General features: G+C 40.0%; 1 protein-coding gene and 1 pseudogene across 2 annotated transcripts; both read right to left on the bottom strand.

The window, feature by feature from the left end:
• Nucleotides 1-1,148: 1,148 nt before the first annotated feature.
• On the bottom strand, nucleotides 1,149-7,851 carry LOC115111144 (cytochrome P450 2F2-like; annotated as a pseudogene).
• A 3,072-nt stretch (nucleotides 7,852-10,923) lies between these two features.
• Nucleotides 10,924-20,340, bottom strand: LOC115112329 (transcription factor E2F4-like). Of its 2 annotated transcripts, XM_065013112.1 has the most exons (10): nucleotides 20,141-20,334; nucleotides 19,223-19,638; nucleotides 17,220-17,329; nucleotides 16,978-17,138; nucleotides 16,643-16,752; nucleotides 16,291-16,552; nucleotides 16,036-16,161; nucleotides 12,989-13,036; nucleotides 12,777-12,821; nucleotides 10,924-12,678 (listed from the first exon to the last, which is right to left on the bottom strand). In XM_065013112.1, exons 2-10 carry the CDS (start codon nucleotides 19,364-19,366, stop codon nucleotides 12,563-12,565), a joined length of 1,122 nt encoding a protein of 373 aa, XP_064869184.1. In that variant the 5' UTR covers nucleotides 19,367-19,638; nucleotides 20,141-20,334; the 3' UTR covers nucleotides 10,924-12,562. The 2 variants fall into 2 exon arrangements, with proteins under 2 accessions (XP_064869184.1, XP_064869185.1); XM_065013113.1 differs by lacking the exons at nucleotides 10,924-12,678; nucleotides 12,777-12,821; nucleotides 12,989-13,036; nucleotides 16,036-16,161; nucleotides 16,291-16,552 and having other exon boundaries at nucleotides 16,663-17,138; nucleotides 20,141-20,340.
• Between the last annotated feature and the right edge of the window lie 7,407 nt (nucleotides 20,341-27,747).

Here is a 27,747-nt window from a genome sequence, read left to right as displayed (position 1 = left end):
AATAAGAATTTGTTCTTAACTGACTTGCCTAGTTAAATAAAGGTAAAATAAATAAATAAAACATTTATTGGGTTTTATTTGTAAATTTATGCAAAGCTCTCTTGTACATATTAGCTCAAATAACCCGTGCCCTCGCACACTGACTCTGTACCCGGCCGTACCCCCTACTGCCTATTGTTATTTTGCTGCTGCTCTTTAATTATGTGTTACTTTTATTTCTTATTCTCATCCGTATTTTTAAAACTGCATTGTTGGTTAGGGGCTCGTAAGTAAGCATTTCACTGAAAGGTCTACTACACCTGTTGTATTCGGCGCATGTGACTAATACCATTTGATTTGTAGAAGAGTTTTATCTCAATGTGACTCCGGTTAAATAAAGCTTAATATCAAAAATAAAACGTGAATAGCTACTGTACTTGTGCTTTGAAAAAACGAACATTTATTCATATAGTTTGATCAAGCCCTTAAAAATTACTTTTACACACCGTTGTATTTACTGTTTCTACAGTCAGCTAATATTCTGTATGTTCAGAGGGCTATTAGCATTTTCTTTTCAAATGAATAAAATAAAGAAATAAAAATACTTCAATGGTTCTTTTGTTTCACTGTTGTTTTTAGGATTTTTACATTTAATTATATTCTCTAGTTTCATGCGAAATGTTTGTATCGTGTCTGGGTCTGTTTACTGTGTCAGTTTGGAATGTGGTTTGAAGAGTCATGGGTGGGAGAAGAGGAAACACAAAAATCACTATCCAATTTATTTCTGGACTGACTGCAGAATATGACATAATTTTACATGTTATGTGATGTTTACCTGTTGAGGAGGTTCATTTATTTAGCATGAAAAGAGGTCATTTGATTTCGACTATCCATCACAAATAACTAAATGTGTTATCAAAAATTATAAGGCACTCAATGGAGGGTATAGCATTGTTTAATGTGCTGCTTCAGTGATATTGCCGCTCAGTGAAAACTGTCGGTAGTTCACCATCACTGGCTGCTTCTCAGGCGCACTCCCAGGCGGTAGGGTTTTTGCGCCTGTGCAATGCCAAAAATCTGGCGGAAGTCAGGCGCACCTTCTTGTTCAGGCGAGACAAATTGGACATGTCGAAGCAAGGTTACCATTATCAGAAGGAGCTCCGTGCGCGCTAACCCTTCTCCCAGGCATACACGAGAGCCTGTGGAACACAAACACAGTTATTTATGTTGACGACACATCCATACACATGCTGTAGTAAACATGGTGGACAAGCCGTTTCTACATGTACAGTACCTTCGGAAAGTATTCAGGCCCCTTGACTTTTCCCACATTTTGTTACGTCACAGCCTTATTCTAAAAAAAAACATTCTCAGCAATCTATACACAATAGCCCAGAGTGACAAAGCGAAAACAGGCTTTTCGAAATGTTTGCTAATCTAATAAACATAAGAAACAGAAATACCTTATTTACATAAGTATTCAGACCCTTTGCTATGAGACTCGAAATTGAGCTCAGGTGCATCCTGTTTCCATTGATCATCCTTGAGATGTTTCTACAGCTTGATTTGAGTCCACCTGTGGTAAATTCAATTGATTGGACATGATTTGGAAAAGGCAAACACCTGTCTATATAACGTCCCACAGTTGAAAGTGCTGGTCAGAGAAAAAAAAACAATCCATGAGGTCGAAGGAATTGTCCGTTGTCACGCCCTGACCTGAGTTATCTTTGTTTTCTTTATTGTTTTGGTTAGGTCAGGGTGTGACGAGGGTGGTATGTGTGTTTTTGTCTTGTCTAGGGTTTTTTGTATATCTATGGAGTTTTGGTTTGTCTAGGTAAATGTAGGTCTATGGTGGCCTGAATTGGATCCCAATCAGAGGCAGCTGTTTATCGTTGTCTCTGATTGGGGATCCTATTTAGATTGCCATTTTCCATTTTGGTTTTGTGGGTTATTGTCTATGTGTAGGTGCATGTCAGCACGCGTGTTTATAGCGTCACGTTCGTTTTGTTATTTTTTAAAAGTTTGTTTAGTGTTCTTCGTTTGTTTAGTGTTCTTCGTTTAAATAAAGAAGAATATATTTAAATTGCGCTGCGCCTTGGTCTCCTCACTATGACGAACGTGACATCCGTAGAGCTCCGAGACAGGATTGTGTTGTGGAACAGATCTGGGGAAGGGCACCAAAACATTTCTGCAGCATTGAAAGTCACCAATAATACAGTGGCCTCCATCATTCTTAAATGGAAGATGTTTGGAATCACCAAGACTCTTCCCAGAGCTGGCCGCCAGGCCAAACTGAGCAATCGGCGAAGGACGTTGGTCAGGGAGGTGGCCAAGAAGCCGATGGTCACTCTGACAGAGCTCTAGAGTTCCTCTGTGGAGATGGGAGATGGGAGAAACTTCCATAAGGACAACCATCTCTGCAGCACTCCACCAGTCTTTTATGGTAGAGTGGCCCAACAGAAGCTACTCCTCAGTAAAAGGCACATGACAGCCCGCTTGGAGTTTTCCAAAAGGCATCTAAAGACTCTCAGACCATGAGAAATAAGAGTCTCTGGTCTGATGAAACCAATATTGAACTCTTTGGCTTGAATGCCAAGCATCACATCTGGAGAAATCCTAGCACCATCCCTACGGAGAAGCATTGTGGTGGCAGCATCATTTTTTCCCAGTCGTTTTTGACTAGTCAGGATCGAGGAAAAGAGCAAAGTACAGAGCGATCCTTGATGAAAACCTGCTCCAGAGCACTCAGGACCTCAGAATGGGGGTGAAGGTCTAGCCTTTAACTCAGTGTGGATGTTGCCTTTAATCCATGGCTTCTGGTTGGGATATGTACGTATAGTCACTGTGGGGAAACCATCGTCAATACACTTATTGATGAAGCCGGTGACTGATGTGGTATATTCCTCAATGCCATCAGATGAATCGCGAAACATATTCCCGTCTGTGCTAGCAAAACAGTCCTGTAGCTTAGCTTCCATGTCATCAGACCACTTATGTATTGAGCGGGTCACTGGTACTTCCTGCTTGAGTTTTTGCTTGTAAGCAGGAATCAGGTCAGATTTGCCAAATGGAGGGCAAGGGATAGCTTGTACACATCTCTGTGTTTGGAGTAAAGGTGGTCTTGAGTTTGGTTTCCTCTGGTTGCACATGTGACATGCTGGTAGAAATGAGGTAAAACGGAATGAAGTTCTCCTGCATTATACAGCTCGTTGAGTGCGGTCTTAGTGCCTGCATCAGTTTGTGGTGTTAAATAAAAATGTTACTTTTTGTCCTGAATACAAAGTGTTATGTTTGGGGCTAATCCAATATAACACCTTACTGAGTACCACTCCAATATTTTCAAGCAAAGTGGTGTCTGTATCATGTTATGGGTATTCCTGTAAACAGTTAAGGACTGGGGAAACTTTCAGTCTTCTTTCCACCAGAAACTGGGAGATGATTTCACCTTTCAGCAGGATAATAAGACAAAACACAAGGCCTAATCTACACTGGAGTTGCTTACCAAGAAAACAGTGAATGTTCCTGAATTATAGTTTTGACTTAAATCGACTTGAAAATCTATGGCAAGACCTGAAAATGGTTGTCTAGCAATGATAAACAACCAATTTGACAGAGCTTGAAGAATTTTGAAATGAATAATGGGCAAATGTTGCACAATCCAGGTGTGGAAAGCTCTCAAAGACTTACCCAGAAAGACTCAGTTGTAATTGCTGCCAAATGTGCCTCTACAAAGTACTGACTCAGGGGTGTGAATACTTATGTAAATGAGATATTTCTGTATTTCTTCTGTGTATTGTTTTGTATTGCTAGGTATTACTGCACTGTTGAAGCTAGAAAAAAAATATCTGAAGCTGGAGTCTTATATCTCCCTCTAATTTTAAGCATCAGCAGTTTACCGATCACTGTACCTGTAAACAGCCAATCTGTAAATAGCACACTACCTCATCCCCATATTATTACTTACCCTCTTGCTCTTTTGCACCCCAGTATCTCTACTTGCACATCATCATCTGAGCATCTATCATTCCAGTATTAATAATACATTTGAATTATTTTCACCTCTAGGGCCTATTTATTGCCTACCTCCCTTCTCTTCTACATTTGCACACACTGTACATAGATTTTTCAATGTTTCTTTTGTGTTATTGACTACGTTTGTTTATGTGTAACTCTGTGTTGTTGTTTTTGTCGCACTGCTTTGCTTTATCTTGGCCAGGTCGCAGTTGTAAATGAGAACTTGTTCTCAACTAGCCTACCTGGTTAAATAAATGTGAAATGAAAAAAAAGAAACACAAGCATTTCGCTGCACCTGCGATAACAACTGCAAATATGTGTACACAACCAATAAAATGTTATTTGATTTGACTATGGTGAAAACGTGAAACATTTTGGGCTTCCCTAGAACTTGGAAAAACATGACATGCCAAAATGGGCATTTCCAGAGAAAACAAATAACTTATTTTAATGAAAACACTGCTATTGTATTGTTTTTACATTGATTAGTTAAGTTAGAGCATAGATGTATGTGATCGAACTGTTAAATTGAGTGTTTCATAAAAACATACACACATAATGTCTGGGGGACATAAAATGCACTCTATTGGTGGAACGACCCTGGTTTTCCATTATGATTTTTTTCCATTAGGATATATATTATTATTATTTTAATTAAAGGTAGTGGAGTAGCAGCAGTCGTAGTGATAATAGTGTTATGTACCATGGCCCAAGGTCCGATAGCAATTTTGGTTAAATCCTTGTATCCTACTGATGAGGGTGAGGAAGACTGGGTTGTCGTATCCAAACCTTTCCCCGTAAATCAGTGAGCAGATGATGTTAGACGCTGCTTAATGGAACAGGTGCTGAGGGTCCATCGAACTGCCTGCCAGGACACAGCAACGATCACCGCACCAGGCAATACACACAGACAAGATAAGAGCACCGATCACAGAGCTTCCGAAATTGAACACAATGATAGGATAGATATGGTAAAAATGACCACATTCTTTATACCCAATGTTAATACAATATTGTACATATTGTAACGCTAATTGGTTGATATTGGGTAACTTTAGTCTGGATACTGAGTATGTGGTGATAATGACATGAATAGGAATGGTGATGACTATGTGGTACGTTGTGTGTGTGTGTGTGTGTGTGGCTGTACCAGCATTGCACTCCAGCACAGAGCAGGTGTGGGAGACCTCCTCAAGGATGCGCTCTTCCGTGGGGCGTTTGCCCAGACCAAAGTTTCTCAGCGTGGTCAGAGCAAAGCATCTGTGGTCCCTCCAGCTGGAGACAAAATCTTTGTTGATGATCCCTGATGAACACATGTAACAGTGTTGGTTATGATTCCACTTGCTACTGCAGAAATATGTATTCAATGTTTATGTATTTCTATTGGTTGGTTCAAGTCAGATGCCAATAAGGTTTTTGTCATTGGCTATGCTTGCTGATAGGGGAAGATTGCAAACATCAATTCTTCCCAGTCTGATATTGACATGCAAGCAGCAGGTCCCGTTCTGAAATACTGTATTCTATTACAATGTGTAAGAGTTCACTATGTATATTTCCTAACGTCTAAATGTACTTGATATATATGTATATACACTACTGTTCAAAAGTTTGGGGTCACTTAGAAATAACCCACAAATGCTGACGCTCCAGATACTCAACAAGTTTAATGAAGGCCAGTTTGATTGCCTCTTTAATCAGAACAACCGTTTTCAGCTGTGCTAACATAATTGCAAAAGGGTTTTCCAATGATCAATTAGCCCTTTAAATTGATAAACTTGGATTAGCTAACGCAACGTGCCATTGGAACACAGAAGTGATGGTTGCTGATAATGGGCCTCTGTACGCCTATGTAGACATTCCATTAAAAATCAGCCATTTACAGCTACAATAGTCATTTACAACATTAACAATGTCTACACTGTATTTCTGATACATTTTATGTTATTTTAATGGACAAAAAATATGCTTTTCTTTAAAAACAAGGACATTTCTAAGTGACCCCAAACCTTTGAACGATAGTATATATATATATATATAAATATATATATATATATATATATTAGATATTGGGGGGCTTCCTGTGATGTGGTTTTGTATGCATGATTGCTCTATACGTGAGTTAGCTAGCATGCCCTAAATGTAATGGTCACATTAACTCCCTGCTAATTCACAGTTATTTCCATGCTAACAGACGAATCTCACAAATCTACAGTCGTCAACAAACTGTTGTCCAGCACATCTAATGTGCTTCCTTTTTTCTATCATCAGGTACTTACATTTATTGTATTTTGTGCTATTTTTGTCATTGTTATGATGTTTGAAAACAAAATGCCCTGTCTGATATACAGTATGTATGCAAGCGAGTAAACACTAATCAACTGGGACCGCTGGCTGGGAATTTCTTTAAGAACACAAAAGAAGTATGATCCCTATCTGTTAGACACACACACATATACACACACACAGACATACAGTACATACATACCAGTGGAGGCTGCTGAGGGGAGGACGGCTCATAATAATTGCTTGAATAGAGTCAATGGAATGGTATCAAAGATGTGGTTACCATGTGGTTGATACTATTCCATTGACTCCATTCCAGCCATTACTATTAGCCATGCTCCCCTCAGCAGCCTCCACTGATACATATGCAGTTCACACAGTACCGACAAGGCGGTGTGTGTTTGTGCTCTGCATTATATAAACTGATTTAAGGTCACCTCTACTTCTACCTACACCAATACAATTATATCACAAATTATAAAGCTGACCCAGGACCAGCCTAGGGGACACTAGGGGTTAAAAACACAGTACCTGTGCATTCTGTGATGTCGCTGATCATGAGATGGTTTGGTCGTCCTGAAAATTCAGCTGTGCATGTCACTAGTGCCTCACAAACCGCCTCAAGGCCATTCAGAACCACGACAGGTCGTGATCCGATGTACAGACAGAACACGTTACCATAGCACCTCTTCAGCTGAAACACAGAGGTAGAGAGAGGGAGAGAGAGTTCCCAAGCTGAACAGTAAGTTGTGTGACAAGTCAGACACATCTGAAGATGAAACTAAACCATAGCAAGCAACTACTGACAGTTCCAGAGGAGGACAGCACATAATAATGGCTGGAACAGAGCGAATGGAATGATGTATTTGATACCATACCACCTATTCCGCTCCAGCCATTTACCACGAGCCTGTCCTCCCCAAGTAAGGTGCCACCAACCTCCTGTGAAAAGTTATTGTATTGTATCATTGACACTCCTCACTATCTGGGTTAAATTAATATGGATGAACAAACGTCTGTAACATAACAAATCCCCATCAAGAACCTTTTTGAGGGTTGTTTCAAAAGCGGAGACAGTGCATGTTGATTTAGGCCTGATAAAACCTTTTGGAACCTGACCTATTTTGGATCAAACACAGTTTAGTGGCTGTTGCTGTTCTGACATGAATCACAATGGCATTTTAAGTTAGTATCTAAAATGCTTTAGTCTTCTAAAAACATAGTTGTTTGTTCAAGCTTAAAGGTCTGTAAGGAAGCTACAAAACCATATCTTCCTGCACACAGTTTGGGCAACTTCAAACAAAACCAAATTACTGGTAACTATTCAATCACTGACAACATACAGTGTATGACACAAAAATAAACCCAGGGTAAACCAAACTTTCCCAGGTTTGTGGATTTTTTGTAAAGTTCTCTTACCCTTTCCAGGTCTTTGAGGGGGTTGACAGGGTCCAGTTGTAGCAGATTGCCTAGGATGAGCAGGGGACGGGGTTCTGGGGGGAGGTTTTTAGGTCGGCGGACCCTGATCAAGAAGAACAGGAGGAAAAATAGCAACAACATCACCGAGCCTATCATGGTGACTGTGTTCTTCACCATTTAAAGATACCAACCACACCACCCAGGGATATTTTCTGACTTTTAGACACCACCCATTGGACTGCTTTGAAATCTAGCAGGTCAGACAATGTTCATGAGGAGGGATATTTGCTTACTCTGAGTTTACAGCCTATTTAGCCAATTTAGCCTATTAAGGGATTATGAACCTGTGGTTGAACACAGTGTTCACCACTAATAATTGCACTCAAATGGAGTTCATTCAACTTTTTGATTAGAGTTGTTCACGATTTAAAGAGAAGCCACCTACACACATTGTCTGTTTATGCTGCCTTTCCATTTTATTATGTATTATAATTTGTCTAATATTCTCATAATATTTCAATTTTAATATGTATTATTATATGACCTAGGTCAGGTCATAAACCACAGCACTTTAAACAAAGTTATAGCTGGATTTTTATTTTGTAGGGAAGCAATGGAAGGCCGTGGGCGCCCAAACCTGACTCCTACTGTTCAACTCACTAAAGGGAGGAATCTATAACATGCAGTAACACAGATAGGACAGCAGTCTACGCCATTACTTGACTGGCCAGCACCCATTTGAAGTCATCAGCCAGCACTCAGAACAGCTCATTTCAAATGATAACATTTAAAAACTAAAAACATAAATATATGTCAGCTACTTCAATAAACTAATTTCTGCATCAGTCATACCATTAGATATGAGTTCAGGCAAGTAAAAAAAAAAAAAAAAAGATTAAGCTATGCTTTAAAACGGTTAAAAACATTTGATATGGGCTAATAGGTTTTTAAATTGTCACAAAAAATACTATCAGTCAACATAAAGTACGTGACTGTGACATTTGCGATCTAAGAGACAGAAATGACTAACGTAAACGTTTAAGTTCTAGTAAGTAGTTCATATTGACTTCATAAAGGCTAGGCGATATGTAGCATTTTTATTAAATATATGGACACTTATGAACAATAGCCTGTAGGATACAGCTGTTGAGACAGCAGTTGGTATTAAAATAAAATAAAAAAGAACCACAAACAAGTAGAGAGGAGATCCGATCAGGGAGAGTTGAGTTTGAGTGTAACCATTTCTCCAGCTCAACCTATTTGTGGAGCCAACTGAGTAGTGTGCAGGGTGACTCTTATCTTTCATACCACCGCTACATCGTGTTTGACAGGGGGCCAAAAACACTGGTTTCATTTCTTCAATTGTGAAACTCCTCAGCTGCTTCAGTTACACTGCTTCAACAAAGCTCCAATGTGGTTCTATCACCTTCAGTCAGATAGCCCTAAAGAATTTGACAAGCAGTCACAACTCTAAGAATTTAAAATAAAAAAGAACCACAAACAAGTAGAAAGGGGTTCCGATCATAGAAAGTTGAGTTACGTTTGAGTTTAACCATTTCTCCAGCTCAACCTACTTGTAGAGCGGACTGAACAGTGTGCAGAGTGACTCTTATCTTTCATACAAATCAAATGAAACGTTATTTGTCACATGCGCCGAATACAACAGGTGTAGACTTTACCGTGAAACTCTTAATTACAAAGGAAGAAAAATTAGCAAATTAAAAAAAGTTAATAGTAACGCAATAAAATAACAATAACAAGGCTAAATACTGTGCAAGGAGTACCGGTACCGATTCAATGTGCAGGGGTACGAGGTAGTTGAGGTCATTTATGTATTATGTACATGTGGGTTGGGTTTAAAGTGACTAGGCAATCAGGACAGATTAATAAACAGAGTAGCAACAGGGTATGTGAAAGAGTGTGACAGTTTGTCTGTGTGAGCATGTGTGTGGAGTCAATATACATGTGTGTGTGTTGGAATGTAAGTGTAGTATGTGAGAGTGTGTGAGTAGAGTAGGAGTGTGGATAGAGTCAGTGAAAGATAGTCAGTGTAAAAATCAGGGGGTGAATGTAAATAGTCCGGGTAGCCATTTGATTAACTGTTCAGCAGTCTCATGGCTTGGGGGTAGAAGCTTTTCAGGAGCCTTTTGGTCTCAGACTTTGTGATCCGGTACTGCTTGCCATGTGGTAGCAGAGATAACAATCTGTGACTTGGGTGGCTGGAGTCTTTGACCATTTTTAGGGCCTGGCAGGGAGCTCGGCCCCAGTGATGTACTGGGCCATATACACTACTCTCTGTACCACCACTACCACTACGTCATGATTGGCAGGCGGCCAAAAACACTTGTTTAATTTCTTCAATTGTGAAACAGCTCCGCTACTTTAGTTACACTGCTTCAGCCAAGCTCAAATGCCAGTCTGTCACCTTCAGGCAGATAGCCCTAAAGAATTTAGCAAGCAGTCACTTACAACTCGGAGAATTGAGCGGGTCATGAATTAATTGAAAGATTGAACTCCAACAGTGGTAGAAAAAGTACCCTATTGTCATTCTTGAGTAAACGTAAAGATACCTTAAAAGAAAATGACTCAAGTAAAAGTGAATGATCCAGTAAAATACTACTTGAGTAAAGGTCTGAAAGTATTTAGTTTTAAATATACTTAAGTATCAAAAGTAAATGTAATTGCTAAAATATACTTTAAGTATCAAAAGTAAAATTATAAATCATTTCAAATTGCTTATATTAAGGAAACCAGAAGGCACAATTTTCTTGTTTTAAAAAATGTACAAATTGCCAGCGGCACACTCTAACACAGACATCATTTACAAACAAGGCATTTAAGTTTAGTGAGTCCGCCAGATCAGAGGAAGTAGGGATGACCAGGATGTTCTCTTGATAAGTGAGTGAATTTGACAATTTTTCTGTCCTGCTAAGCATTCACAATGTAATGAGTACTTTTGGGTGTCAGGGAAAATGCATGGACCAAAAGTACATTATTTTCTTTAGGAATGTAGTGAAGTAAAAGTTGTCAAAAAAACAACTTAAATTATACTTTAAATCAATGTTATACCACTTAACTCCAAGGTTGTATCCTTGACTCAATCTAAATTGCCTCTGCCTGTTTGGAAGCTACTGACCACTTGCCAGCAACATAGCATAATAATATGCCCTCATGGTGTCAACTAAGTAGACAAAAGTGTGTGTTGTGTGATGCAAAAAAAATACAAAATTCAAAAAAGTTTTCATATATTATTTTTCATTCATACAGGTAATCAGGAGTGACTTCCCATTTTTAAAACAAATATCCTCTGAGCCTCACTTAGCCTATAAAAACATAGGCAGGTTTACTCAGTGGATGTGTGGCTACACGCTGAGGTTGTTTGCACATATGATAACAAAGATGGGTGTGTGAGTGTCAATCTGCAACTTATACATTGTAGAGATAGGGGGATTACAATTAGCATATGCCTGATAATATAAAAAAGTTAAAACACATTTATGTATACAACCAATATATCACCTGCAGAATAGTTCAGCCTCTCTATTTATCTCCCACAATAATGATGCTTATTTGCTGCCGTCCCATTTCACAGTCACTGACCTAAAATATACGGTCCCGAACTGATAGGCCGGGGTGACAAAAATTCCCATGCTCATTTCTGGTTCCCGTTTGCCACGATGTGAACTTAACTCGTCAGAACATGAGCAGGTTACAAACATAAATATGCAATAAAACCAAACAACACAAATGAAACAGCAGATTTGACACTAAATTTGAAAAATATTTACTGCTCAACGAACACATATCATCATAGTTGAATCTGGATCTGGATGTTAAAAAAAGAGACAGATAAAATATGTATGTACTGTCCTTGACAGTGTCAGTTCACTAGAAAAATACACCAAAATAAAGAGCATTTTACAATAGAATTCAGAGTTGAGAATTTTGAAAATTACACCCCAAAAAATGTGCTCCACAAGCACACACTGAGGGAGAAACAGACAAGATATAAAATGCACCAGCAACTGAACAGAACTGTAAGCCTCATCAATAGTGTCAAAATTTTAGGACTGGTAAAGGTTTTGAATGGATTTACATGTTGTCAGTGTTGTGGCTAGTCTTGTGTGCCTGACTCATAGGAGACTAGGTTGCAGCAGGTGAGGGAGCTGATTTTCTCTTCCTGCTGTGACTCTAGCACCACTATGTGGGCAATGGAGTAGCTGCACTCCTCACTGCTCATTGACAGTAGAATACAAACAATGCAGCTCCTCACAGCACCTATCCCTTCCTACCCTTAGTCACCATGTAGATCTGAAAGGATCAAATATGTCTGCAATATGGTAATAGCTCTACCTAGACCTCTAAAAGACTAGATGGAATTTTCACTATATTGCTTACTATCCAACCGTTTCAGATGTACATAAGTACCTAGGTGTAGTGGTTGATTTTGCCTTGAGGAAATGAATGGGTTGCTATCTTTACCTCAACCCAATCCATATTTACTCAATCCATATGGAGCACAACTCAACTTTTAAAAACACATCCACTGTTACTCCAGTAGCACAGATCAAAAAATATATTCCATGACATCATTAAAGCTTATAATTCCTGTAGGGGAGGGCTGCTCTCCAGGGTAAATTGCATCATCTCCCTGTTCAAACATCAACAAAGGGGACGCGACAAAAATAAAGTATGAAGGTATGAGTATGAAAAGTATCAAAAACGGTTTGTTCATCAATTCAGCTTATATTACAAGACTCCAAAAATAGACCTGTTTGTTAGTAATCAAACAAGTGTTTAAAAAAGTGTTCTTGGCTTTCTTTAAAAAAGGGTCTCTTCATGTGAGCCTTGTGGCAGGGTTCATAGGTCAAAGGTTGAGGATGGAGACATCGAAGAGGTCACAGAGGCCCTCGCTCTCATCCAGGTTATAGAAGTAGTCATGGTCACCCGGGGGAGGAGAAAGGCGGAGGAGTGGAGAGAACACTGGTAGAGAGAGAGAAAGTGGGATATAAACATGAATAACTGGAATCATCTAGTCAAAGTAAAAGGTGTTTATAACATAATCCATTTTAGACTCTTACCTTCTGAAGCCATAAGTTCCTCTAGTAGATCTGCACTCACCATCTCTACACACACACACACACACACAGAGAGGTGAGAGAGTGTTTGCTGTACACAAAGTCACAGTTTATGATGCGTTTTATTTCAGGAAATTAAGTTCAAGGGTCTGTTCGGATACATTTAAATAAAGTTTAAGACATGATACATATGCACACGGGGTCAAACACAGTACCTTTAGCGGGGTCAAACATGTCAGAAAAGTATTTGGGGAAATCCAGCACTGAAAAACACAAGGCACAATAGACACCATACAAGTACATTAGAGGTGTTTTTTATAAAGTAGAGCCAAGTTACACACCGTTTTCCTGTGTACATTTATTAAACAACCAAAAATAATACAGCTTGAACGCACACACACACACATTTCTATAGCAGGCAGGCATTGTACATCATTTGTTGCCACACAGATGCTTCCTGTTACAGTGCATTGGGGATAGCCAGGGTTTTAATGTAAAAAAAACACTGTGGTCGGAAGTGTGTGCTTACGAAACAGATAAACAATGTACGCAGAGTACCAGTCCAAAGTTTGGAGACACCTACTCATTCAAGTTGCATTTCATATTTTAAATGTTTTTTTTTTTTTACTATTTTCTACATTGTAGAATAAAAGTGAAGACAAACTATGAAATGACACATATGGAATCATGTAGTAACCCAAAAAAGTGTTAAACAAATCAAAATATATTTTAGATTCTTCAAAGTAGCCACCCTTCGCTTTGATGACAGCTTTGCACACTCTTAGCATTCTCTCTTTTCTAACAGTCTTGAAGTAGTTCTCACATTTGCTGAGCACTTGTTGGCTGCTTTTCCTTCACTCTGGATCAAAAGCATTAGGAAGGAATGAATGAAATTCCACAAATTCAGTTAAGAAGGCAGACCTGTTAATTGAAATGCATTCCAGATGACTGCCTAATGAAGCTGGTTGAGATAATACCAAGGGTGTGCAAAGCTGTCAAGGCAAAGTGTGGCTTCTTTGAAAAATCTCAAATCTCAAATATATTTTGATTAGTTTAACAGTTTTTTGGGATATAACATGATTCCATATGTGTTATTTCATAGTTTTGATGTCTTCAGTATTATTCTACAACGTATAAAATAGTTAAAATAAAGAAAAACCCTTGAATGAAGAGGTGTGTCCAAACTTGACTGGTACTTGTACGTGTGAGAGAGACCGTTGGAATACTAGCCCAGTGCCAAGGTTTATCTCCCTCCATCACATTCCTGCTTATGGTTGGGCGGTCAACCTTTGTCCTTTCGTGATTAAGTACCCATAAAACAGTGTAATGTAAGCCCCCTAATGGCCAACCCCACAATTGATTTGATTTATTAGCATTATTATTATTTAAAAAAGGGTAAACTAAATAAATAATTAAATCACACACACAAAAAAAAACTGCTAAAAAGGACCACTAGCGAGAGGAATCATGATAAAATATACATTGGAGCCAAATCTATTTTAGTAGTGTATTCCTCTAGGTTGGAGCTTTGGCACGAAAGACGTGTGTTTAGGTCAGGGCGACATGGCCTAAAAATCATCTCCCGATTCTTTCAAACCTATGGGCGATTCACAATATATATTTCTTGATTTTTTGTTGTTGATGTTTTCACGAAATAAGCTTTGTTGTACAATTAAAGGGCAAATACACTGCATTTCAACAACTCAGTAATAATCCAAATGGATTCAGGGCTTGTGAAATTATACCTAGTCTAAAAATACACCTTCCACAACCATAAAACCCAATATTAACTTAATCTAAATAATTTAACCTGTTTTTTTGCAATAATCACTGAGGAGTAGAGAGATAAAAAGGTATCATTTAGAAAGGTTAACTTCCTCTATTACAGTAAAATAATGTCTCAATGTGTTTCAGTCTCCATATGACCCATTCTGTTGGATCAAAATTCAAATAACGAGTTGAAACCTGTTTGTCAGAGAGGAAGAAGTGATCTCTCATCTTTGATGTTCTGAGTGGCAGGGGGAGGGGCTTGGTGTGTGTGTGTAAATAGAGAGGAAGAGGCAAAGTGAGAGGTTTGACAAATGTTTCTCCTGCAAAAATCTGTCCAAAATAAGCCCAATGCGTTTCTATGGGCTTATTTTGGACGTAAGCTTGTCACATGCCTTCCCACCTTTGGGACAACGCCTCCCATTGTTAGGGCAGAGACATGAGAATCTTGTCATTATATATAGATCTCTGGTGTAAATGGGAAGGTGCACACAGGACAGAAGGAGTGAAGGAGACGGGTCCAAAAAGACATGAGAACAAGCGAACATACACACTCCCAAAAAATATTCTGCGATACAGGCATTTTAAATATCGTGCAAAATTTAATTTGATATCGCTCAGCCTTAGTCTGTGTGCCAAAGTGCAAGTGACAGTCAAGGATCCTCACTGGCTGTGTGTCATGTGATGGGTTGTAAATGATCAACGGCTCAGCTGCAGAGCATGCAACTCCGCTGTCCCCATAACTGGATAATTATTAAATGAGTCACATTTTTTTGCCTAATCTTCCTCCCTTATTAGGCCTAGGTTTCTTTCTATATGTTGTATAGGTAGGTTGTAGACTACATTGCTAATTATAGGCTATGGAAATTGACCTACTCTACACATAATTTATTTCATAAGCTTTGATAGGCTGTAAGTTCTTTTGACTTCATTACATTTTTCCATCTTGATATTGTTTCCTAAATTTGACTTCTTGTTGCCTGTAACATTTGTTATTTAAAATAAAGCTGTGATAGAGACTCGCCTATAGACTGCCTTTCACAGATGTTCGCATTTGAAAGCTGCAACTTTAGGACTTTAAACACTTCATTAGAATAGCCTATTTGGTTAATTGTATTCATAATTTTAACTTCATGCTTTTGATAGGCTATTTTAATTAGTGGGATTTGGCTTTTAGCCATTTAGTTCACAACAGAAATAGGGAGGGTTGCATGCATTATTTTATAATAGACTAAGCTTTGTTCAACTGTAATGTTTGTTCAAACTACTCATTAGATTGTTCTATCTTGTTATTGTTTGTTCTACCTCTCATTATTACCTTAGGCCTATCATGTTTTAAGGTTATTCAAAAACAACCTAAAACTTAGAGATAAATTATCTAACGGCATTCTAAGCTAATTGTTTGATCATGAAGTAGCACAGAGGGAGGTGCAGGGGAAAGCCAGCATGCATAAAAACTTAAGTCATATGCATATCAAATTGAATTCTAACTCACAGTCAGATGAATCGGATTTGATTGGTTCAAAGACAGTCAAGTTGTTGTCCAATGAAGCAGAAGACTGGAGGGATCGAGTGTCCAATGATGGTGGTTGCTGAGCAGGTTTTTCAGTGCTGGAGGTGTCTGGTAGGTAGGGATAGAGAAATAGATATGAATACAGATGTAAACATGGGGCAATTCAATGATAATGTATTGAGAGTTTAGCAGACAAAACACTTTCATAGACCATGAGAGATATAACAGTGAGGTCACCTGATGGCTTAGCTGCTGTATGTGCTTTAGGCTTGCCGGTGGCCAGACTCTGGGTGGTCTTGACAAATGTGTGAGTGGGTGTGTTAATGGTTGTGTCTGCAGAGGCTGCAGCAGACTTGGTGTTCTGCAGCATTTCCTCAGGGGGCGGGACTGGCAGCACCACGGGGGTTGAGTTAACTGGGTCCTTGTTGATGAGCAGAACATCAATGGGCCCAGCAGCGCTCTTCAGATGGATCTGATACGTCCTCTGACCATTTTGAACCTAAAAGTGGAGACAAACACACACACTTACTTTTCACCCTGAGAAGACTGACGGACTGACTAGGGGGGGGCAGAAACAAATCGAACTTACAGCTTCAGGTATGGGCACCTCCAGCTGCGTACCAGAGGGAGCACGCACCGCCAAGAGGGTATCACCTTTGAAGCAGTTGCAGATGTCCTCATGATTAACATAGGCCAGAGTTGGTCAGAGTTAAGGTCAGACACACACCTTAACAGAGTATTATAACAGTGTTAATGCTGGCAAGTGTATCCTCTGCTATTGTACAGACAAGACAGAGCTGCAGCTCCTTTTCTATACTTTTCTACTGGTGTGGACTGTCATGGACACCTATCTAAGGTTAGGTTGGGGGTAACAATTTAGATGTTGGTGTAGGTATGAGTATGTGGGTACACAGTAAGGATATGGACTATTGTGTGTGTCCTCGGTCACGTTCTTGATGCTTTGTTGGACCCACACCCTCTGCTGGTCCAGCTCACTTTCCCTCATATCCAGATCTTCAAGCTCCGACTTCAGGTCAATCAGCCTGTCACCAATCTCCCTTGAGTTACAGCCTGGCCCAACTCCCCTTAGACAGATAGTGTACAGAAATGTAAGCACATACTGTGTGCATACCTATACACATACAAGCGCGCGAACGCACACTCACTTCCACTGAATACTATTCTTGGATTTCTTCTCGATCAGGCCGATGCCCTCCAGTACATTGGTGATGTCATAGATGCGCCTCTTCTGTCTGACGGCCAGGGTGTCTGCTGCCTACAAGAGCAGATGAAACAACATTACTCACAACACAACTGTCAAAGTACACCCTCTTTCATCAGAAGCAAAATAACTTAATGAATGATTTTAAAATGCAAGCACTCAAATGTCCCTACCAAGGCTATTTTCCTTAGAGGGAAATGCATATCCAGTGTGGGGTTAAATAACAAATCACAAAGGTCAGAGCCTGTGAGACAGGGGCCTGTCAACCAATCACTGGATGGGTCATAGCCCTGGTAGCCAATAATAGGAGAGGTCACAACCCTATGAGCCTATCAGAGGGGGGACTAAACAATGGGGACAATAATGACCGTGACACAGCCACCCACTGAGCGATGAGACACGGATTGTCTCTTTTACACACACACACTCTTTCTGTCTTTTACCCTCTTTTATTCCTTGAACTCCTTACTGACAGTAACCTAGATAATATAACAGTTTTACACTTAGTTTTATATTAGAGTTTAAGCTTCTATTTTATTTGAGAGTATAAATCATCACATCACAGGGCATGTGTAATTGCTGGCTTTTGGCCAATAAAAAAATGTTGCTGGTCAATTTGACCGTGAGAAAAAAAAACAATCCCATTACAAATAATAATTTTTATTCGTTGATGGAAATATCAGTTGATGGAAATACATTTGACTGTCATGCTTATCGGTCTATAGGCTAAAGCTGCAATATGTAACTTTGGGGCAACACGACCAAATCCACATAGAAATGTGAGTTACAGATCAGTCATTGCGGTAGATCTGTTCTATGTGAGCTATTTCTATGCGTATTGTTCTTAAGTTTCGTTTTTGCATATTTACTTTCAGTTTTGTACACCAGCTTCAAACAGCTGAAAATACAATATTTTTCAAAATATATATCATAGCTGTTTAGATGGCAGAATGAATCCCCCCACGGTACTTGCTTGTTTTGTCACATAAATTCTAATTGTTTGCCTAATTTCAGTTTATGCAACCAGGAAAGGGGGGATTGATTTCTGCATAATGCAGCTTCAATTTACAAAATGTTGTGTAATTAAAATTGGGGCGTGTGTATTTTCGTTAGTTGACATGCATTTTATTTATTACACATGCACAGCATACAGAGCCAATTTTTTAACAGAATATTACTTGTCAGACAGCGCTAGACCTGCTGCTGCAGAGCCACAGCTCGTTGCTTCTGGAGTGTCATTGCGCAACAATTACAAATGCAATCCCATGTTAAAAAAAGGTTTTGATGGTCATGATTAAAAATAGCTACTATTGCTTTATTTCTCAACTGATAATTGAAGCATGCCTTGCATTTGCCATTTATTGAGATACTTCTGGATTTTGGCAATGAGGTCCTTTATCTACTTCCCCAGAGTCAGTTGAACCCGTGGATACCATTTTAATGTCTCTGCTTGCAGTTAAGGAAGTTGATAACAGATACCATAGACTTCCAGTCATTGCGCTAACACTAGTTAACATTGGCTCGCAAAACTACATCCAACTTCCTTCATACTGGACACAGTGACATACAAATGTTATCCACGAGTTCATCTGACTCGGGGAAGTAGATAAAGGGCCTCATTGTCAAAATCCCGAAGTATCCCTTTAAGCATGACAGTGCTAGTCAACACCTACTAGATTGTAATTAAGATCTTCCCGGACACATTTTTCTAATGGAAACCCTGGTGTGGGTGTCTGAGTGCATGTCATATTCCACATGCATCTCCTCGGAGTATGTTGCACATCTGTTACAACACAATGTAGCAATCGATATCAATCAAACATGGCAGTGCTTACACTTATATAGGTTATACAATTGGAGACTGCGATTATACTAAAACATAAACAAACCATAGCTAACAATTCTTACACAGTCAGACAGTCAAAAGAGATGCAGCCCATCACTCACTACTTTAAGATCGAGCACCCCGTCCTCCGCTTCCTGCAGCAAAGTAACGAACTTCGTGGTGAGAAGTCCGAGGCTCCTCTCGTGTCTCTGAGACTGGGGAGCGTCGGAACCTTCCAGCTCGGTTCGGCTCACCTCCAGCTCCATAACAAGTCTGAATCGGTTGGATGATTATGTGAATGGGAGGTTTCCCTAAATGCTGTAAAGCACTGGGCCTATGCCCTCGACCGTCCTAGTCCAGTGCAACCGTAGGGATAGTTGCAACCCTAGAAAGGCTGTGCGGACACCGGGTCAGTGGTCGGTCCAGTTCGTCTCCCCGTGAGCCAAAACACAGTAAGCAGCCACCCAGCAATGAGGCCCTGTGCTCGAGCCGTTGGAGGCGGGCTGAAAGCTGGGATGGTTTCAAGCGTAGGGAGCGTCTGCAAAGTGAGGACACCACGGTAAAGTTAAACGAAAAACACACAACTACTCACTGTACCATAACCTGCTGTATGCATTGCATACGGAGACGAAGCTACAGTGGAGTAACTAGTTATATATTTTAGAGTCCCTACTCCAATTTGATTTGATCAGATTGTGTATGAGTGCAAAATAACAAGTTAGCAGTAAATGCCGGTTTCGATTAGACCTCCGCCACTGGATTGGCTTGGCAACTTTGGCCAACCACCCATAGTTACGTTAGCTAACTACAGTAGTTAGCACAACAAGGTAGCTAGCAAGGTAGTGTACAATAGGTACATGCATATAACTATAACTAAAACAACGGTGGCTAACTGGCTCTCGTTAACTAAACGTTCACTTAGGTGGCAAGATAACTAACTCACCCGATTAGCAATAGACTAGATAACGTTAGCTAGCTACAGTACAGTACCTAGCTATCTCCTGTCACGAGTGTCCTGATGAATGGTCGTATGTACTTACCAATGAGTTGTCCTCAAAGCAGCGTTGGAATACTATTCAAATTGAGTTTGTTTCATCGATATATTGTAAGCAAGCAATCACTCAGGGCATTTACTTAACTAATATTCGAAAGGCAGTTTAAAAACTCCCTCCTACTGCATCTTTCATCCAACAGAACCAATGCATTTTTCTTCCTGTTCACGAATATCTCGCTTACAGCGAACTTGACAGCGAACAGGGCATGGAGCGACGCAGGAGATAGCCAATGAAATCACGTTAGCGCTAGGGAGCGTCACATATAGAAGAGTATCACGATACAGCGCAAAATGAAACGATATTGTAATATACACTGAGTGTACAAAACATGCAGGACACCTACTCTTTCCATGACATAGACTGACCAGGTGAATCCAGATGAACGCTATGATCTCTTATTGATGTCACTTGTTAAATTCACTTCAATCAGTGTAGATGACGGTTAAGTAAGTTTTTTTTAAGCCCTGAGACAATTGAGACATGGATTGTGTATGTGTGCCATTCAGAGGGTGAATGGGCAGGACAAAATATTTAAGTGCCTTTGAACAGGTTATGGTAGTAGGTGCCAGGCACACCGGTTTGTGTCAAGAACTGCAACCCTGCTGGGTTTTTCACGCTCAACAATTTCCTGTGTGTATCAAGAATTGTCCACCACCCAAAACACATGCAGCCAACTTGACACAACTGTTGGAAGCATTGGAGTCAACATTCGATACCTGGTGGAGTCCATGTCCCGATGGGGGGGAGTTTTGTACACTCAGTGTATATTGACCCAGTGTCTTGAATAAAACACGATATTAGAATGTCTTTCAGAACAATGTCAAGATGACATTCACATTTTTGGAACAATATAGAGAATGAACAATAAACCATACACCCACAAAAAAGTTTATTAGCAGAAATCATTTCGACAAGTCAAGGACTCTTTTCCACTACTCTGCAAAGCCCCTACCCTCTATGAGTCACTCATGTGTAAGTAGATTCCCTAAAAACATGCCATTTCGATACAACTACGACTTTTCCGTAACAGGTTAGGAGAATTAATGTAGAAGTTTAGGAGAATTAGGTTAACGTCAGGAAAAATGTTCTCCATACATTCTAAAAAAGTCACTTGTACTGAAGTGCAGTGTTTTTAGAAAGTACCCAAGTGTAAGATTGAAATTACCAGAAATCATGGATACCAGAAATCTCCAAAAGTCCCCACAAGGACAGTAAAACAAGGAAAATTCTCCCTCGTACGGATATTTCCCAGGTCCCTATGAGGAAAAATACTATTTTAGGCATAGGGGTTAGCTTTAGGATTAGAATTTTGTGTGTGTGTGTGTGTGTGTGTGTGTGTGCGTGTGTGCGTGCGTGCGTGCGTGCGTGTGTGTGTGTGTGTAACAGTCTTGGTCTTGTACTTTAACTGACAGTGTGGCCTTTGGATTGTAATGTATTTTGTGGATTCAAATAAAGTATTTAAAATGTGTGTGTTTTTGTGTGTGTAAGTGTGCGTGTGCATGTGTGTGCTTTACTTCTGCATCCTACCACTGGATCAGAGGCTAAAGGTGTGATGGTTAAACACAAAGGGGCACAATGTGGGGAGGGGCCAAAAGGGGCATCTCCCTTCCAAAATTACAGCCTGACCTATTTCTGTCTACAGTGGTTATAAACCCACAAAGAAGCCTTCCCAGGCGGCCCAGCCCAGACAGAGAAGACTGGAGTAGGACAGTCAATTGGGGCAGCATCCCTTTCACCCCAATTCAGCATGGAGGCCAAAATGTAGCAATGCTTCAAGATGCAGGGGCAGCACAATAAAATACTATGGTACTATTTAGTTCAGTTTACTACACGCCACTTAACAGATTATTTTTATCCAGAGCGACATGCATGACAGTGTGCCTAATTTTTTATTTATTTATTTATGTGATCTTCGCAGGAATTGAACCCACGTTTTTCACAAAACATGGACCAGTTACGGTCAGAGTATTGGATCAAGCCAAGGTCGAAATGATTTAAACCCTGGTCTGACGGTCACATTGGAGAGACAACCCCTGATGCATCAGTTGTGTGGAAATGGGTGCATTGGGGGTCAGGGACAGCCGTATGCTATGAATGCACAATGAACAACATGAAAGCCCAGGCCGCTGTGCTGTCCCTGCACTGTTGGGGGGGGGGCATTGTTTGACAGACAAAAGGCTAACGGTGCCCAGGACAACCCACAGAGCATTTGGCCCCTATGGGACAGAGGATGAGAGACTAAGGGGGAACAAGAGTATCTGGAGAGTACACCCAATCAGATGCCCCCCTTCTCCTTCCAAAACCAAAACTAGAATTTCCCACCTCACATCCCCATCCAAAAGAGACAACAACACAATGAGAGGGCCTCTTCCTCATAATAAAATAAGAATGAGCCAGTATATAAAGAAGGAGAACATTTTGAGTGTGAGTATGAGGGAGGGGGTTAAAGGACTGAATATGATTTCTATGATCTTGTAGGAGCTGATGATGAGTGACTAATATTCCAAGACTGAAGAACACAACACACCAATTGTCACACTAAATATGTCATACCCTCTCCCTAATTCCGTTTAGATTTTTCCCAAATTTAGTTTCTCTGTTTTATTTTTTTCTAGTTTCAGATTCAGTTATTTACTCTCAAAATTCCAATTATTTATAGAGAAACATCAACATTGGATGTTCTGAGTCCATGTCAATGCATCAATCAAATCAAAAGGAAAATAAATAACAATTAAAAATGTAGATTTTTTTTGTGTAGATTCCTTTAATTGCGCACCTAAGGCCTGATTCCGGCTTGAGTTAAGCCATAAATTGAATGTTATTTATTTTTATGCACTTTTCTCCATATGCATATTCTGACCTTGAACTTAAACATGAAAATAGCATGCTGTTCACCCCCGCTTTTCTTTCAAGGTGGAGATCTAATAAATTAAGGTGTGGCAGACCGGTGTGTCTACAGATAAGCCATATTCTGACCTTGACCACCTTTATGCACGAGGAAGCCATGAATTAGGTCGAGCGAACTGGCTAACTGGCTACACAAAGTGATGGACAAGCAAGCACCACACAGACAGGCATTCCCATGCTGTTGCTTCTTCAAAAAGTTACTAGAAATACCAATCACTGATGCATTATTTTCATATTATTTTCTCATATTGTGAGAAACTTGTGTAGGTCAATAGATTTTCTAATAAGTTCAATACATTTAATGAATCTTCGAAATTCAACACATTTTGAACATGGTTGAATTCCGTATTAATGTCGTGACCTACTTGATAGTCTGGTAAAGTGCCACCCTGATTCACCCCCTTGCACAGTTATCACAATTTGTTGTTTGGAAAACTATTACAATCAAAAAGTTTTGTTCAAACACAAGTCAGTACAGACTATCAAGGCTGTAGGGGAGACCGGGACCGGGGTTGAAGTTGTCACACTTTTTACTCTTGTGTGTATTGTCAGGCATCCCTTACAATAATCTTTTCAACATCAATAGAAATACCAAGTTCTTGGGTTGAAATGGGGACCATTTTTATCCTCCTTATTCAAACGGAGTTATTAGCAGGGTTGGATGTCACACAGAATGTGGTTGGTTGTCACAATGTTGCTGGTAACGTATTCCTTTTGTAACAAGAAATTAACCTCTACGGGGTTAGTACATATCCTTGCTTCAGGTCCTGAGCTACAGGCAGTTAGATTTGCGTATGTCATTTTAGGATAAAATTGAAGAAAAAAAGGGTCCGATCCTTAAGAGGTTTTAAGCAATAGCCTATACCATACAGTCTTATAAATAGCCTTTCTTTGATCGAAAAATATTCCTAACAAAATTCAGCATTTTATTAATTGAGAACAGCATATTACATTTTGAGTAAATTTGTGTGTGAATGTGTGTTTGCACATGCATGTTTGCGTGTGTAGGTGTGTGACAGAAAAAATATGTGTGTGAGAGAGAGGCAACTGAGGGAGCTCTTTAAAGCACAAGTCCAAAATGGAGCTCAGGATTTATTATATACTGGCAATGTCCACTAATAATGTTGTTATAATGGGTTAGATTGTGACAACCAACCCTCCAAATAGTTATAATGGAGTTGATAGTGACATTGAACGCCAAATTCAATGTGACAACCATCCTTAACTGAGCAAAAATGCTAACTATGTTGCTAGTTACCACATGGCTTGACCTAGCAACTCAGAAATAGGTTTGAAATATAGTTATCCTCTTGCTCTTTTCAACAAACATAATTGTTCATGGATACGGCCATAATAACATTTTCACCGATGAAAAACACATAGATTTCCCTCACCTCAATGTTTTGTCACGCTGACATGAATTGACGAGCAGGTGGATTAATTATTTTAAAGAATTCATACAAAGCAACCTCTAGATTGGGAGTATAAGCACTGTGACAACCAACCCCCGAGACAGCCAAACCTGGTCTCCCCTAACTGTCATGTGTGCCTATGACTCTAATTTAGTCATTTTCTTTATTCCCTCATGTGTGCTTTATTTTGAATTTATTTACTTAGAAGTGCTTTAAATATTGATTTACTCCTAATGTCTGCTATATTTAGGTTTACACCTTATTTACTTATTTGAGTGACTCCTTTTAATTTGAATTGGTTAAACCCCTTTTGAGTGTTTGTCTCTTTGCGTGAGTGAGGAAATTAGTGTTAAAGGTAGATTCAACTATAAAAATAAATAAAGAGAGTAGCACGCTCTACATACAAGCTCCAAGTAGTTTATTGGGTAAACTACCAATGCTTCAGCATCACCATGCCTTCTTCAGGATAGACTCAGCCAAATGATGTTGCCACGAGCTGCATCTTAGTTGTTGCTGAAATTGATCCACTAAGCTGTTTACTTTCTGCATCTATGTCACATCCCTGAGTCTACCTTTAAAAATGCTGCATTCACAACCTTCTTCTTTGGTGGAGTTTTAAGGGGGACTACATCCTGAAAAGTTGTATTGGATTAGGGTCAAGCTTACTCAGAAAACAAATCCAAAACGGAAATGGGAAAACAAAACTTTTAATGCCCTCTAACATCCGAAAACAGCATACAAAACAAAACAAAAAATACTCAGTTCCCTACACAGATCCGGGGACCTGAGAGGATGCCATGCTCCTGCCAGTACTTCATGCAGCCCTTCACCCTTTACATCCCTCACTCCAAGATTCTTTCAGCTTCCGCTACGATAATAGCAAACCTTACGAGTTCTTTACCACTCCTGAAGTGCAGTTTATCACCGTAACAATAAATGCCCAAAAGTCCATCTTTTTCATGATAAGGGTATCTGAATCCTGCAGCTGACTGCGTTCATAACCAAGTGGGAAGGTGGTATTCACCACAAGAGGCAATCTATCAATATGTTATTTGAACACTATAATTGTTTACAAGCATGATAGCTGTATTTTTAGTTTATGGTTGATGCAGCTTTTTGGCCATTAACCAATCGCCGTTTCTCAACGAGTTCAAAGCACGTGAATGCATCCAACCGGTATTCACAACTTCACAACTAGTAATTAGCACCTTACCACTTGGTTATGAACACAGATTTGGGGACCAGAGCCACGTCCCTCACATCTGAGGAGCATTGGGGTTAATGAGTTGCTACTCCACAAAGGCAGACCTGAGACAATGTTCTGCAGATTCAAGCCAGCAACAGGGTGCCACAGCCGTGCGGCATCCCAAGCCGCGTCCTCAGAGCATGTGTAAGACCAGCTGGCTGGGGTGTTTACGGACATATGCAATCTCTCCCTATCCCAGTCTGTTGTCCCCACTTGCTTCAAGATATCCACCATTGTTCCTGTACCCCAAAAAGCATAGGTATTCTAACTAAATTACTTCTGTCATCATGAAATGCTTTGAGGGGTTAGATCATATCACCTCCGCCTTACCCGACACCCTAGGCCCACTACAATTTGCATACCGCCCCAACAGATCCGACGCATTCACCATTGCACTGCACACTGCCCTATCCCACCCGGACAAGAGTAATATCTATGTGAGAATTCTGTTCATTGACTATAGCTTAGCCTTCAACACCATAGGGCCCTCCAAGCTCATCACTAAGCTCACGGCCCTGGGTCTGAACACTTTCAACTTGGTTCTAGACTTGCTGACGGGTCGACCCCAGGTAGTGAAGGTAGGCAACAACACCCCCGCCATGCTGATATTCAACACGGGGGCCCCACAGAGGTGCGTGCTTAGACCTCTCCTATACTCCCTGTTCCCCATGTCTGCGTGTCTCCAACTCAATCATCAAGTTTGCTGACAACACTACAGTGGTAAGCCGGATGTGGAGGTCCTGGGCTGGTGTGGTTACACGTGGTCTATGGTTGTGAGACCGGTTGAACATACTACCAAATTCTCCAAAACGACATTGGAGGAAACTTTTGGTAGAGAAATTAACATGAAATTCTCTGACAACAGCCAATTGCACGCTCCCTCAAAACTTGAGACATCTGTGGTATTGTGTTGTGTGACAAAGCTGCACATTTTAAAGCAGCCTTTTATTGTCCCCAGCACAAGGTGCACCAGTGTAATTATCATGCTGTTTAATCAGCTTCTTGATATGCCACACCTGTCAGGTAGATTAATTATCTTGGCTAAGGAGAAATTCTCACCAACAGGGATGTAAACAACATTTGAGAGAAATAAGCTTTTTTTGTGTGCATATGGAACATTTCAGGGACCTTTTTATTTCAGCTCATGAAACATGGGACCAGCACTTTACAGGTGGTGTTTATATTTTTGTTTAGTGTAATTAGAGCCTATTAAGCATAATCTCTCAGACATACAGCGCATCCCCAAGGGGTCACAACCTTTGTGACAGTTGTTGCTGAAGCAGATGACGCTGAGAAGGATCAAAACATTAAGTTTGTCAATTTAGTTGAAACCTGCCCATTTGCAACAAGCATGGTAACAAGCATTCATTGTTACACCTTTGTAATTACAGACCGCAATTACTACCAGTTACATGTTGTTATTACACTATTGGTTTTTACAGTGTAATTACACATGTAATTACACTGTAATAAGGACCCTGTGAAATTAAGTGTTACTAATTTAACCACAAAGACCAGGGAGGTTTTCCAATTATTTGCAAAGAAGTGTTATTACTATTCAGGTTCAGAAAATGTTAATGTCCTCAGAGAGGCAATTCATTTTGCAGCATAACAAAACTAATTTATATAAAAAAATAGCAAAGGATGTTTACAAGCAACTGGGCTGGGTAAGTGGATTTTCATAATAAAATGTAAAAATGGGCTACATGTTAAAGTGCAAGTGCTAAAGTGCAATTAGTTCAACATTTTGTTAAATTACAGAATTGCATTCGGAATAAAAGAGTACTTGGCCCTGTCTATTTTTTTTTATACCTTAGGTAGTCTGTACTTGCGGCCAGAGGGAAGGAGCTGGAATTCGGGGTGGAGTAGATGAGAAGAGTCAACCTCTATATCATTCGCAGTCTGGAGAGCTCTGCCCAGGTAGAAAGATGACAGTTCTTACTGTTGCTGCGCCTTGCTTTTTCCGCAAGTCCTGACTATCTTACCCAAACTATTTTTTGGTGCAACCTTGATATTCCCAAACCAGC

Source organism: Oncorhynchus nerka, linkage group LG28, assembly GCF_034236695.1.
Source record: "Oncorhynchus nerka isolate Pitt River linkage group LG28, Oner_Uvic_2.0, whole genome shotgun sequence".
Classification (NCBI taxonomy): Eukaryota; Metazoa; Chordata; class Actinopteri; order Salmoniformes; family Salmonidae; genus Oncorhynchus; species Oncorhynchus nerka.
This window is presented reverse-complemented; position numbering and strand designations above follow the sequence as displayed.